The sequence below is a fragment of the Ranitomeya variabilis genome, chromosome 3 (genome assembly GCF_051348905.1).
Source record: "Ranitomeya variabilis isolate aRanVar5 chromosome 3, aRanVar5.hap1, whole genome shotgun sequence".
In the NCBI taxonomy this organism is placed as follows: domain Eukaryota; kingdom Metazoa; phylum Chordata; class Amphibia; order Anura; family Dendrobatidae; genus Ranitomeya; species Ranitomeya variabilis.
This window is the reverse complement of record NC_135234.1, coordinates 777,396,584-777,412,981: the sequence shown is the minus strand read 5'-3', so window position 1 is coordinate 777,412,981 and position 16,398 is coordinate 777,396,584. Positions and strand designations below refer to the sequence as shown.

At 43.3% G+C, this 16,398-nt stretch overlaps 1 protein-coding gene across 1 annotated transcript in view; it reads left to right on the top strand.

Moving 5' to 3' along the window:
* Positions 1-16,398, top strand: part of LOC143817476 (ecto-ADP-ribosyltransferase 5-like) — a 79,321-nt gene extending 62,923 nt beyond the window's left edge. The window contains exons 2-5 of the mRNA XM_077298916.1: positions 3,980-4,067; positions 8,352-9,069; positions 15,742-15,795; positions 15,948-16,398. Of these exons, the coding sequence (XP_077155031.1) occupies positions 4,002-4,067; positions 8,352-9,069; positions 15,742-15,795; positions 15,948-16,027 (918 nt within the window). The 5' untranslated portion in view covers positions 3,980-4,001 and the 3' untranslated portion in view covers positions 16,028-16,398. The remainder of the gene's footprint in view (positions 1-3,979; positions 4,068-8,351; positions 9,070-15,741; positions 15,796-15,947) is intronic.

Below are 16,398 nucleotides of genomic sequence, written 5' to 3'. Positions count from 1 at the left end.
GGTCACACCAACTGGCTTTATTCTAAAATACACAATACTATATTGAGTGTTAGGGGAAGGCGTGCATTAGGCGGGGTTTAAGCTAGCATTCAGTCTTTCTGATTTGTTCTGACATCTTCTGGTGGATCCTCCCTTTCTTCACATTCCTGAGTTTCGATTCTGAAGAAATGAATCATCCCTTCGGTCACTAACCTGAAACGAAACTGAACACTGGCAACCATTTTTAAATACAATTACATTTGCATTAGCTAGCAGATAGGAAAAACTTATTGTTTCTCTGTATAAGAGTATAGCAGTACAAAAAGAGTATAAAGATATATAAAAGTATAAAAGGTATATAAGAAAATACATTTTCACCTTGACAGCTGTACAGTACTAATGGTAACAGACCTAGCGACCCTCTTAGTATGCTTAGGACAATCAGAAATAGCATGAATAGGGTCACCACAGTAAAAACACAGCCCATTCTGATGTCTGAATTCCTGCCGTTCCGCTCTAGTCAAAATCCTATCACATTGCATAGGCTCAGGACTCTGCCCAGAGGACACCGCCATATGGTGCACCACCTTGTGCTTGCGCAGACGCTGATCAATCTGAATGGCCAAAGACATTGATTCGTTCAAACCAGCAGGCGTGGGGAACCCCACCATAACATCTTTAAGGGCTTCAGAAAGACCCTTTCTGAAAATTGCTGCCAGGGCATACTCATTCCATTTTGTGAGCACAGACAACTTTCTAAATTTCTGGCAGTATACTTCTGCCGCTTCCTGACCCTGACACAGAGCCAGCAAGGTTTTTTCTGCCTGATCCACAGAATTAGGTTCGTCATACAGCAATCCGAGCGCTTAAAAAAATACATCTATATTGAGCAATGCAGGATTTCCTGGCTCAAGGGAGAATGCCCAGTCCTGCGGGTCTCCATGCAGCAGAGAAATGACAATCTTCACCTGCTGAATGGGGTCACCAGAGGAACGGGGTCTCACAGCAAAAAACAATCTGCAGTTATTTTTAAAGTTCAAAAATTTAGATCTATCCCCAGAAAACAAATCAGGAATAGGAATTCTAGGCTCTAAAACCGGAGTGTGAACAACATAATCTTGGATACTCTGTACCCTTGCAGCGAGATAATCCACACGTGAGGACAGACCCTGAACCTCCATGTCAGCACCGGAATCCTGAACCACCCAGAGATTAAGGGGAAAAAAAAGACAAAACAGGCTGCAAAGGAAAAAAAAAAATGGCTCAGAACTTTTTTTTTCCATCTTTTGAGATGCATTCAACACATTGCGGGCCAGCTGTACTGTTATGACCTGGTGGTTAAGGAGCAACACTGTAATGACCTGGTGGTTAAAGAGCAACATGGGACAAGCTCTGAGGAGGTGGTATCTTTACTGACCGCAGTTCCTAATCCTAACACCAACACTAGAAATAGCCATGGAGTGTTCCTGTCTCTCCCTAGACACCTCGTCACAGCCTGAGAACTAACTACCCCTAAAGATGGAAACAGAAAGCTATCTTGCCTCAGAGAAATTCTCAAAAGGAAAGATAGCCCCCCACAAATATTGACTGTGAGTGGAGAGGGAAATAACATACACAGAAATGAAAACAGATTTTAGCAAAGGAGGCCAATACTAATCTTAATAGACAGAATAGGAAAGGATACTGTGCGGCCAGTATTAAAAACTAAAAATCCACGCAGAGTTTACAAAAATGATCTCCACACCGACTCACGGTGTGGAGGGCAAATCTGCTTCCCCAGAGCTTCCAGCTAGCCTGAATATATCATAATGACAAGCTGGACAAAAGGAAACATAACATGAGCTGAGCAATAAAGTCCAAAGCAAATGGACAACAAAGAACTAGCAAAAACTTATCTTTTGCTGAAATGGACAGGCCATCAGAGAAATCCAAGGAGAGATCTGAATCCCAAACCAGAAACATTGACAGCTGGCATGAACTGAAGACCAGAGCCAGGTTAAATAGCAAAGCCAGGAGAGATGATCAGTGAAAGCAGCTGCTACAGCTAAACTCAAGGAGCAGCAGTTCCACTCGAAACCACCAGAGGGAGCCCAAGGGCAGAACTCACAAAAGTACCATTCACAACCACAGGAGGGAGCCCAAGGACGGAATTCACAACAGAGTGCGAATGGGACACTCTATATTTAACAGAAGACCAGAGAACAAAAACAGTCTGGCGTGGCCGAAAAGTGGTCCAACAAGTTGACCAGTTATGCCCTGTAGCCACGTCGAGGACCTATGTTGGGGGTTTGAGACGGGTTCCCCCATATTGCACTAAGGACAGTGAGGAGAATACCCGGCTCGGGATCTCATTGTAATTTACTGAACGTGATTGAGAAAGTTTTATAGAAAGTAATGCTCTGTTTTAGTTTATTGCTATTTATATGCAACATTCAAGTAGTTCACGACGAAGAACAAGAACCCGAACAAAATATCCAGTACTTTTAAATAAAGAAAATATTTCTTTAAGGATACATAAACCATAAGGAGGGGTGAGATGTTAACATTCAAGTGCAGAATACCTCCCTTAAAGGGAAGAAATAGTTACCTGTTTAACTGTTTTACCTGTTTGAATGCATACCAGAAAAATTATTTGCATGTTTTTTTTACATTTGTGTAACTCTGCTCCAGCCCACGGACGTGGGCTGGAGGGGAAATGTTTGTGACGCCACCTGTGGTATTCGGTCAGGGTGACTGGCGCTGCTTAGGGGTCCGCTGGGGTGATGTTATGGCAGCTAGATGGTATACCTTCCCACAGGTGAAGTGTATCCCCAGGGCTTCCCAGAGTGTAGATGATGGATGGTGAGAGGCACAGGGAATAACGAGGACACAAGGTTGCAGTCTCTTTACCTTTACTGAAGGCTTCAGCATCCACAGTCCAGAGCACCAGATCATAGGGCAGGCAGAGTCCGGCCAGTTTGGAGGCAAATCCAGAGTCCGCTTGTCCAGGTAGAAATCGGTAGCCTTCCTCTAGCGCCTGGGTATTGTAGTACCTTATTGCTGAGACTCTCATAAGGTCCTCACAACTGTTGCAGATGTTCTAGATGTTATGTCTCTCTCTGTCCCCCAGATGGATAGGACAACCTGTATGACCGGTGGCCTGAGGCTTTTTACAGGGACTCTAGCAAGCCCCAGCCTCTCATGGGTGCCATCTTGCCTCCTGGGTATGGGGCGAATCAGTAACGTGAAATTAGCTGTCCTGCTGGTCTCTGGAGCAAGGCATAAAGGACTGTTGCTCCCTCGGTGTTCCGGCTACCGGATCCTGCGCCTCAGAAGGAGGCAACCTGTGCAGGGCAGAACTCCTTCTGGTTTCCACTCCTTTTGCTATGACTTAGTTTCTCACACTCTACAATACAGTTCTCTGTTCGTGTCCTTTCTTAGGAACTGTCGCACGTGGGGCAGGCGCAGCTCTGTGACCTTCTGTCTAGGCATCTGACAGGATCCCACCCCTGTCAGGGACCAACTACCTGAGTCGAAGCTCAGCCAGCAACTGCCTCACTTCCTCTCCAGGCCACCAGTTTTACCTAAGTGTGAAGAGTGCCCTAATAAATAGGAGCATAGCTCCCCCTGGTGGACTGGAGTATGAAATGTGTTGTATGTTTGTGGCACCTGGTAAAGAGATCTCCTTTATTGCCTCCAAGCGTAACATCACTCCCCCCTAGAGGAGAATGATATTACTGCAATGACCAGGACCCTGGGGCGCTGCACAATCACCATCATTACATCCCTGTGTATTGGCATCGGTCATTATAACATTGCACCAAAACATGAAAGTAAGAAAGTAGGAGTCTGCAGACGGGAAGTTTTCTCCTTATTACCTTTAGGGCTCTTTGATTTTTGCAATGATAAAGCATCAGGAATGGGACACAGAATTACTTTCTATGCCGCAGCTGTAGTTATGGCTCCTTCTTCTCTGTGATATTATTATTGATCTTGATGATAATTACCTTTTATTAATCAGATCTCTGAAGTTGACATCCATCATGATGAGCCATTGGGTGGGCCGTGTCACCATCCTCTTTGTCTTCGCCATGACGGTCACATTTCAGGTACGTCTTGTGTTTCTATGAACAGAACTTGAAGGACTTTGTGTAAATGTTTCCTGCTCATTGAGCTGCCTCATCGGTACAGTGACAGTGATGAGCTGACAGATGAGGAACATAAGACCCCTCCATGTCTTCGAGTCATACTACCAATGTATCACCTTCACTAGAAGCAGAAACAGGGCTATCGGCATCTTTGTCACCGTTGCATTAGCAGAAGGACTTGGACATTGGGAAGAGACCAACCTCCCAAATAATGACGTATCGAGTAGAGACTGGAATATAGTCTTTAGCTTCTCACCCTGACTCTTTCACTAGCCCACAACTACTTTACTCCATGGCACAAGTGAACTCACATTATGGTCTTCAGAAAGTTGAAACCAGACTGGATGGAGATGATAGTAGACATGGAGGACTATAAACACCCTCAGTCTACTTTGTCCCCAGTCCTTCCAGTAAGTTCCAGATAAAAGGCAGAAAACAAATACCGTATTGCAACATTCAGCCTTATGAACAACTTATTGTTTATCTCAACTTTATAAACTTCCTTTAGAAACAACAGAAACTATAATTTCCCGTTGTTGTAGTCACACTGGTCTTTGTGTCTGCAGTTCTCGAGGTCCCACAGCTTCCTCTTTCCTTCTTATTCCTGGAACCTATAACTTGGGTGATTTAATCTCTGTCCTAATCTGATGGCCATATAATATATTCTGTATCTCAGGATGAATACGTCACAGAGGATGCCAGTGTGTCTGCTTAGTGTAAGTCCTAATTTTGGTCACATCTCGCTTTCTCTCAGATGGTATGGACCTTGAGCTTCTTCTCTCCATTGGCTATCACATTTACAAACATGGAAGAAGCAGATAGTCTTGGGGGACACTTTCCGGCAGATCTTCCTCTATCTTCATTTTTAATGATGGTGGTCCATTGAGGTGGACCTGGAGCTCTTTGTCCTGGTTAATAACAAGGCACACCATCACTCTGGTCAGTAAAACCCAACACTTGTCTCTTATTAATGAAGAGCTCCTCCTCCTCCTTCCCTGAAAGTTTTTATCCTGTCAATATATAGCTACATCATCATATTATACAGCACTGTGCACTTACAATTACACATTTTGCCTTTCTACCCAGAGAATTCTTCTCTTTTCTCTGCTCTATGCAGAAACAGGAAGTCTCTTGTCCGTATATTTATCATTGCTCTCTTGAACTCCTGACCCAGCTGCTCCCTCCACCCCCTGCTATAGACTTTTGCATTGTCTTATGGCTCATGCAATGAAAATTGACCTCCTGTTCCTACATAGAGCTTAGAAGGATTCAGCTCGTCAATTATTAATCACGAGGTGTCATAGACCTAATGGAAAAAAAGAAGAATTAACTGGTTAGAAAGGAAATGAGCTGTCATGTGCCCATAACAGCCATGGGTGGAATTGTGATCCACCCGCGGCTGTTACCATGTTAAATGTCGCTGTCATTCCCTGAGAGCAGCATTTAACTGGAACTTGCTGAAAGTGCGTCATAAGACCCGCCTATGGGCGTCCCTGTTACATGATCGCGAGGAGCAAATGGGTTGGTATGACAATCGGGGGTTTGCAGAAGACCCCAGTGCCTGTTAGCGCAGATCTCCTATGGATGCTGGAGATGGTGATTTCTGCTACACAGAGGAGGGCCGAAGCCCAGATCAGATGATCGCAGCTTCTAGTCTCCCATTGAAGCAAGTAAAAAGTAGAAATACATAGTAACATAGTAATTAAGGTTGAAGGAAGACTTTAAGTCCATCTAGTCCAGCCCATAGCCTAACCTAACATGCCCTAACATGTTGATCCAGGGGAAGGCAAAAAAACCCATGTGGTAAGAGTAAGCTCCATCATGGGGAAAAAAATTCCTTCCCGACTGCACATACGGCAATCAGACTAGTTCCCTGGATCAACGCCTTATCAAGGAATCTAGTGCATATACCCTGTAACATTATACTTTTCCAGAAAGGTATCCAGTCCCCTCTTAAATTTAATTAATGAATCACTCATTACAACATCATACGGCAGAGAGTTCCATAGTCTCACTGCTCTTACAGTAAAGAATCCGCGTCTGTTATTATGCTTAAACCTTCTTTCCTCCAGACGTAGAGGATGCCCCCTTGTCCCTGTCTCAGGTCTATGATTAAAAAGATCATCAGAAAGGTCTTTGTACTGTCCCCTCATATATTTATACATTAACATAAGATCACCCCTTAGTCTTAGTGACTTGTATAGAGGTAAAATGATGTTCTCCTCGTGAGCATCTATGCCTCTTTTAATGCATCCTATTATTTTATTTGCCTTTGTAGCAGCTGCCTGACACTGGCCACTGAATATGAGTTTGTCATCCACCCATACTCCCAGGTCTTTTTCATTGACGGTTTTGCCCAGAGTTTTAGAATTAAGCACATAGTTATACATCTTATTACTTCTACCCAAGTGCATGACCTTACATTTATCCCCATTAAAGCTCATAAAGGTTTTAAAAATATTAAAGGAATTTAAAAAATATAAAAGTTCAAATCACCCCCCATTCAAAATAAAACAATAATAATAAAATAAAAAATACATATATTTGGTATCACCGCGTTCAGAGTCGCCTGATCTGTCAAAACATAAACTAAATTCATCCGATCGGTAAACGGTGTAACAAGAAAAAAAAATAATTAAAACCCCCAAATTAGATTTTTTTTGTTGCTTCAGCATTGCAATAACAAGCAATCAGAACATCGTGTCCACCTCAAAATAGTATGAATAAAAACATCAGTTCGGGGCACAAAAAATAAGCCCTCACCGAGCCCCAGAACATGAAAAATGGAGACGCTACGGGTCTCGGAAAATAGCCCAATTTTTTTTTTTTTTTTTACAAACTTTGACTTTTTTTCACCACTTAAATAAAAAATAACCTAGAAATGTTTGGTGTCTTCGAACAGGTAATGACCTGGAGAATCATGATGGCAGCTCAGTTTTAGCATTTGATGAACATGGTAACAAAATTGTGGAATTGAACTTTTTTTGCAATTTCACTGCACATGACATTTTTATCCTACTTTACAGTGGACTGTGCAGTAAAACCAATGGTGTCGTTCAAAAGTACAACTAGTCCCGCAAAAAACAAACCCCCACATGGCCATATTGACAGAAAAATAAAAAGGTTATGGCTCCGGGAAGGAGGGGAGCGAAAAACGAAAATGAAAAAAACAGAAAATCCCAAGGTGGTGAAGGGGTTAAGAGGGTAAAAACTTTGATGGGGGGAGGAAGAGGAGGAGGAGGAGGAGAAGGAAGATTAGGAAGAGGAAGAATAGGAGGAGGAAGAGGAGGAGGAGAAAAGATCAGGAGGAGGAAGAGAAGGAGGAGGAGAAGAAGGAGGAGGAGGAGAAAGAAGAGTAGGAGGAGGAAGAGACTGAGGAGGATGAAGAGAAGGAGTAATTGTTTTAGAGAAGGATTTCAAGCTACTTTCTTCCTTTCTAGTTCTGTTCTGGTGCCGATGTTAATGATTTACCCCATGAGGAGATGAGATTGGGAATTCCTGCTTTTAAGGTTAAAATGGGAATCATGGAAGTTCCATCTAATGGCACTAATCTCCAATTAAACTACAATTCCCAACATGGCCTGACTGCCATAGTTTGCAGATCATTGCTCATTGGTCTGTGTTTAGGGATCCGCTCCCTCAGGTAGGCATTAGGCAGTGTTCACACAGACAGTGCGGAATTCCAAGGAATTCAAAACCAAAAAGAGCCTCTTCTGGGCACAAAAGTATCACAGCAGAAAAACAGCTCATTCAGCAGCACATATGTCAGTGCACGATTCCCTCCAGTCTCAGTATCTCCTTAAGCCTGAGCTCCAGCAGCTTCCAGCACCAAACAGACCTTCCGGCACAGACTGCTCAGCATTAATAGCTGACCCATGCAGTCTCTATTGACAGAGAGACCTGGCATGTCTCTCTCCCAGCTACAACTCACATTTTGGCTGGACACTCACCAGCAGCACACTGACTCTGCAGCAGACTGACACACCTAGTGAACTCAGGCAATGGTTCTTAGTAAAAATTAGGCAGTTGCATCTAATCAAGACCTGCAGTTCTAAGATTTAACCCTGTCCTGGCTGGATTTGCTACAGTGTATTCTTAGGATTCCAATTGAACTACAGAACTTTATTAGTTTGCTCCTCGGTCTTTAGCTACTTGATGTGGTTGTGGTCGTGGGTTGCTTCTGATCTGCACAAATTGATAGAGCCTCAGTCATTTTCTTTACTGATATTCATCTTTTTTTTCCAGAAAGATGTTGTGGTTGAAACCTGGGACCTGGCTGAACAAGCATTCGATGACCAATATTTGGGATGCAAAAGGGAAATGGAAAGAAAACTGGAAAAAAACAATGTCCTTGATGCTGAAATCAGCCAAAATAAAAAATTGAAAAGAGCCTGGGAAGAAGCCAATAAAATATGGATGCTCAAGAAGAACAAATTAAGGGCCAGACTTCCTCTTAGTTTTGAAGATAATCACGGGATCGCTCTGGTGACCTACACAAGTTTCATCAGAGAAGACTTCAACAATGCGGTGAAATTGGCAGGAAGGTCCTATAACAGTTACATGGAAGACTTTGGCTTCAAGTGGCTTCACTTTTATGTCACCTCTGCTCTTCAGCTCCTGTCTAAGAGTGAGCTGTACAAACAGAACACAATCTACAGTGGAATCGATGAGTATATCGAGCCGCCACCAAATGGAAGCGTCAATATCAAGTTTGGCCACTTCTTATATACATCGTTGGATAAGTATGAAGCAACAGTCATGGGCAATGAGTCATTATTTATCATCAGTGAATATCCTGGGGTCAGTATAGAAGACTTTTCTCTATTCCCCTCTGAACGAGAGGTCCTGGTCCCAGGGTATGAGGTGTTCACGCTCTCTCCAGCGACTCTTGGATCGGAGTTCGATTTTGAGCTTGAATCGACAAGGAGATTCTGCAGCAATTTTAACTGTGCCTTGATTAATGGTAGGTACTGCCTTCAGCACCGCAGCGTTGTCGCTGCATCGTGGGGTACTGCAGCACAGCTCCCATTAACTTCAATAGGTGCTGAGCTGCAGAGCCCAAGAACGGCCACTACACAGGAGCTGTGATACTTTTAGTGGCTGCCAGACCAGGACACAACTTCTGCGCTTTAGTGCTGCGTGTGGGACCCCAAAATCTGATATTGATCTCCTCTTCTCTGGCTTGGACTGGCCTGCAGTATAGCAGGAGGATCCTCTGGTAGGCCGCTGTGATAGAATGCCAATGAGTAGGGCTATTATACTTCATTCACAATTTGAATAAAAAGGTATAATATAATCATTCATGAAACAAGCTATCCAGATTAATATTACATAGAAGCAAAAGTAAATTTGTGTACTAGGGTCAGATTATTTTTGCATGTAGCTGAACAGTGGGCCCCAAGAATCAATGTTACTAGTGGACCTTTGCGGACCCAGTCCGACACTGCCTATATTTACTATTAGTCATCAATATGTAAGTCTTGGACAAAACCTTTAAGATTTCATAATCTGATGGCCAAGAAAAAGTGGTGAACGTCTAGGGTTCTGTACAGGTATGCTACTAATTAATTCGGCGCATCTTTTAATTGCCATGTGCTACCCCCAGAATGGCATGTCAGCCAAAGGCTTTTTGGCATAAATTTTGAATAATTTGTTGGGCATGCTTGGCCATGACCGTTCCCTCCCAAGCTTCGTCCACTCTCCTAAAAGTTGGAGCTGGCATGAAACCCCAAAGGTTGCAAAATTTGAGTTGCACAAAACTTTGGTGGTATTTCAAGCAGCTGTATGCCAAAATAATGTCAAATACCCCCAGTCATCAAACTAAAATATAAGTATGTAGTAATGCTAAACAACCAAACTCTGTCACTAGAAGCCAGGAGCTAGGAAGTTTAAGGAGTAAGCAGAACATTGATACATACCTTCTTTACCTGATTTTCTCTACTATTTTGACATCTTTGGGGTTCGTCCGGGATTACAGAACATCCGGTGATGACAATATCAAGTGTGACATCATCATCACAGGGTGATCTCCAGGAGATGGATCAGCCTGCTGCTGGAGGTAATACGGGAATTTCCAGCCTAGTGCTGGTGGTAATGCAGGAATTTCTTAGCCTAGTGCTGGCGGTAATGCAGGAATTTCCAGCCTAGTGCTGGCAGTAATGCAGGAATTTCCAGCCTAGTGCTGGCGGTAATGCAGGAATTTCCCAGCCTAATGCTGGCAGTAATGCAGAAATTTCCAGCCTAGTGCTGGCAGTAATGCAGGAATTTCCCAGCCTAGTGCTGGCAGTAATGCAGGAATTTCCAGCCTAATGCTGGCAGTAATGCAGGAATTTCCAGCCTGGTGCTGGCAGCAATGCAGGAATTTCCAGCCTAGAGCTGTCAGTAATGCAGGAATTTCCAGCCTAGTGCTGGCGGTAATGCAGAAATTTCCCAGCCTAGTGCTGGCGGTAATGCAGGTATTTCCAGCCTAGTGCTGGCAATAATGCAGGAATTTCCAGCCTTGTGCTGGCAGTAATGCAGGAATTTCCAGCCTAGTACTGACAGTAATGCAGGTATTTACAGCCTAGTGCTGGCGGTAATGCAGGAATTTCCAGCCTAGTGCTGGCGTTAATGCAGGAATTTCCCAGCCTGGTGCTGACAGTAATGCAGGAATTTCCAGCCTAGTGCTAACAGTAATTCAAGAATTTCCAGCCTAGTGCTGGCGGTAATGCAGGAATTTCCCAGCTTAGTGCTGACAGTAATGCAAGAATTTCCCAGCCTAGTGCTGACAGTAATGCAGGAATTTCCCAGCCTAGTGCTGGCAGTAATGCAAGAATTTCTGAGTCGCCCGCCTGGGCCGTGGGGTACTAAGGGATCCTCTGGGGTGATGTTATGGCAGCTTGATGGTATAACTTCCCACAGGTGAGGTGTATCCCCAGGGCTCCCGTGGTGTAGATGGAAGATGGTGAGGAGTGCAGTAAAGAACGAGGACACAAGGTTGCAGTCTCTTTACCTTGGTTTACTGAAGACTTTAGCATCCACAGTCCAGAGCACCAGATCACAGGGCAGGCAGGGTCTGGCCGGCTTGAAGGCAAGTTAGGAGTCCCCTTTACCAGGTGGAGATTAAAGCCTTCCTCTAGCGCCGTGGTGGTGTACTCCCGTACTGCTTAAAGCTTCACATAAGGTCCTCACAGATGTTATCTCTCTCTCTGTCCCCCGGATAGGATAGAACATGACCCGTATGACTGGTGGCTTGAAGCGGTTTATAGGGACTCTAGCACGCCCCAGCCTCGGAGGGGTGCCATCCTTCCTCCTGGGTATTAAGTCGGACGGTAGCGTGGAGTTCAGCTCTCCTGCCGGTCTCTGATGTAAGTTGTAGAGGTCCTTACAACCTCGGTGTTCTGGTTACCGGTCTCTGCGCCTCAGAAGGAGGCAGCCTGCTCGGGGCTGATCTCCCCCTGATATCTTCTTCTGTGCTTTGCTCTCCTGCACGTTCGTTGCAATCAATTCGGCCTTCTAAATGTCTCTTTCCAGGAACTGCTGCACTGCGGCTACACAGTTCCGTAAAATCCTCTGCTGCCCAGACTGATCCAGTCTGTTTCCTTGCAAGAACTGTCTCACTTTCCCTACAGACTACCAGTTATATATATAAGGGGAGTCACGTAGCAAGTAGGATCAAAAGCTCCCCCTGGTGGCCTGGAGTGTGAATGTGTTGCATGTTTGTAGTACCTGGTTGCAGTTATCCCTTCTTGCCTTCAAGCATAACATCACTCTCCCCGTAAGGAAAGCAATGCTACTGTGAAGACCCTGGGGCGCCACATTTCCAGCCTAGTGCTGGCAGTAATGCAGGAATTTCCCAGCCTAGTGCTGGCAGTAATGCAGGAATTTCCCAGCCTAGTGCTGGCAGTAATGCAGGAATTTCCCAGCCTAGTGCTGGCAGTAATGGAGGAATTTCCCAGCCTAGTGCTGGCGATAATGCAGGAATTTCCAGCCTAGTGCTGGCGATAATGCAGGAATTTCCAGCCTAGTGCTGGCAGTAAGTGAATCCTGGGCTGTGAGGAGCTCACACACAATCCGGCAATGGCAAACTAATTGTGCAATGCAGTAATGCTGGACAATAAAAGTTAATAATAACAAAGAGTCACTAAGAAATATTTAAAAACTGAAGTGCAGATATCTGTTCCACTGATCATCTGAGCAGTGTTTAACTTTTAGTGGAAAGTGCTGATTCATTTTGACATTTTACTTGTTTGAGTATCAAATACAGTGCCATGCAAAAGTTTGTACTCCTCTTATTCAAAATGACTGTTATGGATAGTTAAGCAAGTTGAAGATGAAATGATCTCTAAAAGACATAAAGTTACAGATGACACATTTCCATTGCATTTTAAAAATTACAAAAAGGAAAAAAAAAGATAAATATGTCACGATTCACACCGTGACTGTCAACAGTACGTCACGATCAGGGTGACTTTTGGCCAGCCCACGGCTATCACATGTGCAGGGGGCTTATCTTAGTTATCCCTCCACTGCTCCAATGTGATGAAAACACAAACAAGGCTATTGACCTCTCAATTTACCGCAGGGGCGTATTTTAACTATCCCACTGCTCTTCAATATACCATGAACTGCAGGGATTTATGTATATCCCGCTTTACAGTTCCCCTTGAAAACTTGCAGCTCTCTGGCGCCCCCTTACCCTCAGGTCAGATTAGGTACTGCACCTAGGGTAATTAGTCGCCAGAAAGGCTGCCTGCTATGTACTGGCTATTGGCACGCTGCAATGAGGGCAATATAAATACTCCCACTCAGGCAGGAACAATAATTATCAACGCCACCGTTGCTACAACGACACCCAAAAGCGCAGGACAAGGTATGCCACCACCAGCTTCGATTAACGGGTCCGAAGCTAACCCAAAACAGTAGTGTAATTCCCTTCAGAAGACTTAGGATACATTTTAGAGCAGGAGAGCGAAGCTAGTATTTTAAGTATTTTACTCCATAAAGATCAGTCAGTGTTTATAAAAGGCATATAAAGATGTTACAATATGAGACAAAGTATGTACAAAGCAACTATAAAATAACATGGATTAAAGAAGAAAGATAAAACTCACATAGCACAGATCATTGCAGGCAAAACCGTGCTGGTAGGCGGAGCCAAATATCGCAATTCATGGATAGTCTTTCTATCGTGAGATCCCAGGCAAGGATGAATGCTGGGTGAAGTGCAGAAACTTATAACTGCAGCCTTGTGACATCACTAAAGGGGTTGAGTTAACATCGCCAGGTTGTTTTTACCGAAACGCATGTTGGGGCGGAGGCGTGTCCCAGGAGGGTCCATCTACATTGCGGTGGGTATATGCTGACAATCACCATATCATTGTACTATTATTGTCATGCGATTGTCACTGTTACTATCACTGTTGCACTACATGATCGGTGACTGATATTTTACAGCTTTTCACTGTTCTGTTATGATGCAGTGTCTTTGTAGGTATCTCTGTTTGAGTATTGGGTACATGTGATTTCATGATGGTACCCCTTATTTTTGATCATTCAAACCAGAGTATTGAGAGTATTGAAGATCATTTCTGTGTCTAGGACTATATCTTTATTGATCGACCCCCTGTTTGCATGTCCCTTGCCATTGTTTCTCTTACAGCACTGTTTTAGACTCCGCATTGTGCATCATCTCTGTGCACCTGATGTCACTTTTTTTAACAATAAAGTTTTGATGTTTTATATCGTATCCCCTGAACTTGTGTCATCTGTTGCTTGGATATATGTGTAATATATGATGATAGGTCTTATTATAGTCTTACTCATGGGTACTAATTATTGACCACTATCTATGTACCATGTGGAAAAATGCTGTAAGTGGCTATTTATGTTCTCTCCATGTTTGCGTGGGTTTCCTCCGGGTTCTCCAGTTTCCTCCCACATTCCAAAGACATACTGATAGGCAATTTAGATTGTGAGCCCCAACGGGGACAGCGATAATAATGTGTGCAACCTGTAAAGCGCTGCGTAATATGTTAGCGCTATATAAAAATAAAGATTAAGAATAATTAATATTATTAATAATAATTATTATTATTATTATTTGCTATCCATGCTTTACTCTGCTTGTTTGTTCTGCTGGTTTTCTGACCTTTGGCTCGCTACAGACTAGGATTCCCTGTCAGCTATACTTTCGATTATTCTGTGTGTCTGACCCCTTGAGTGTGTGCTTGGTTTGCATTTGCGTGCTTTGCTATCCATGCTTTACTCTGCTTGTTTGTTCTGGTTTTCTGACCTTTGGCTCCCTTTTTGACTATCCCTCTGCCTCACCCCTTGGTTACCTCGTTATCTCCTGGTTTTGATCTTGGCACGTTTAACTACTCTCCAGTTTATATCATCTCCTCTTCACCCCGGTGTCTGGCGCCACCCTCGACCACCTCTTTCCTTGTCACGTGGTTCAGGTCCTGTTTGCTACCCGGTGAGTTCCCCACCGCTTTGCTCTCAGCTACCTTGCTGCGGCGCGCAGCTCCCCCCGCAGCAGTAATATCCAGGAGTTGTGACAAAAAGAACATCTCGCCAAACATCTTGCCAACCATTAAGCATGGGGCGGATCAATCATGCTTTGGGGTTGTATTGCAGCCAATGGCACATGGAACATTTCACAGATAAAAGGAAGAATGGATTCAATGAGATTTCAACAAATTCTTGATGCAAACATAACACCATCTGTAAAAAAAACTGAAGATGAAAAAAGAGGAAGAGGATAGCTTCAACAAATGGATAATGATTAGTGATGAGCGAATAGCATTGTGCTCGGGTCTTCCCGAACATGCTTGGGTGATCTCCGAGTATTTAGTAGTGCTCGGACATTTTGTTTTCCTCACCTCAGCTGCATGATTTATGGCTGCTAGCCAGGCTGAATACATGTGAGGAATGCCTGTTTGTTAGTGAATTCTCACATGTATTCAGGCTGTCCAGCAGCCGTAAATCATGCACCTGGGGCGACAAAAACTAAATGTCCAAGCACTAACAAATACTTGGAGATCATCCGAGCGTGCTCTGGAAACCCCGAGCACAATGCTATTCGCTCATCATCAATAATGATCCTAAACACGTCACAATCCACAATAGACGACCTGAAAAGGCACAAGCTGAAGGTTTTACAATGGCCCTCACAGTCCCCTGATCTGAACATCATTGAAAATCTATGGGTAGACATCAAAATAGCAGAGGAAGCAAGACGCCCCAGGAATCTCACAGAACTGGAGGAATTCTCCAAGGAAGAATGGAGGAAAATCCCTCAAACAAGAACTGAAAGACTCTTGTATGTCTACAAAAAGCGTTTACAAGCTGTGATACTTGCAAAAGGGGCGCTACTAGATGCTGATCATGAAGGGTGCACAAACGTTTGCAAAGGGACATTTTCTTTTTTGTTATTTTTAAAATGTAAAAGATGAAAAATAAATATATATATATCTTTACCTAAAATACAAAGGAAGTGTGTCATCTGTAACTTTAGGCCTTTTAGATCATTTCATCTGCAACTTGCTTAACTGTTCACAATAACAGTCATTTTGACCAGGGGTGTACAGACTTTTACATGTTGTTGTATGTATTCTGTATATCTCTTCATGTTATCTGTTGTTTTTTTCTCCAGGTGAGCGCTCCAAAATATCAGTCCAATCTGTCCACAAATGTATGAGCGCTGCAGGTAAGAGTCAACACAATTTAATGCAAGATAGATGAAAATAATTACATAAGGATTTTATATAGTACATTTGGCCCTTTTCCATCTTGTTTTGACCTTTTTTATATGTGAGGACACCTGTAACTAATAATTTGCATATATATTTATTTCTGCAGCTTCCGCCAGCAGGATGCACGGCCTCATCTACTTTGGTCTACTTATCTTTATCCTTCTAGTTCTGTTTATTCCACTGTAATACATTACTTGTTACATGATACTACCGTCATACACATGAACAAAGACCAACAATGTATCGTGCTTATACTCAACAATTAGAAAGTTTATCGACAGCAATGAAATCTGAACTGGAGAACATCAGACTACAAAGACGAGAATATACAAGAATATAACTAGTATAATACTGCCCCTATGTACAAGAATATAACTACTATAATACTGCCCCTATGTACAAGAATATAACTACTATAATACTGCCTCCATGTACAAGAATATAACTACTATAATACTGCCCCATGTACAAGAATATAACTACTATAATACTGCCCCATGTACAAGAATATAACTACTATAATACTGCCCCATGTACAAGAATATAACTACTATAAT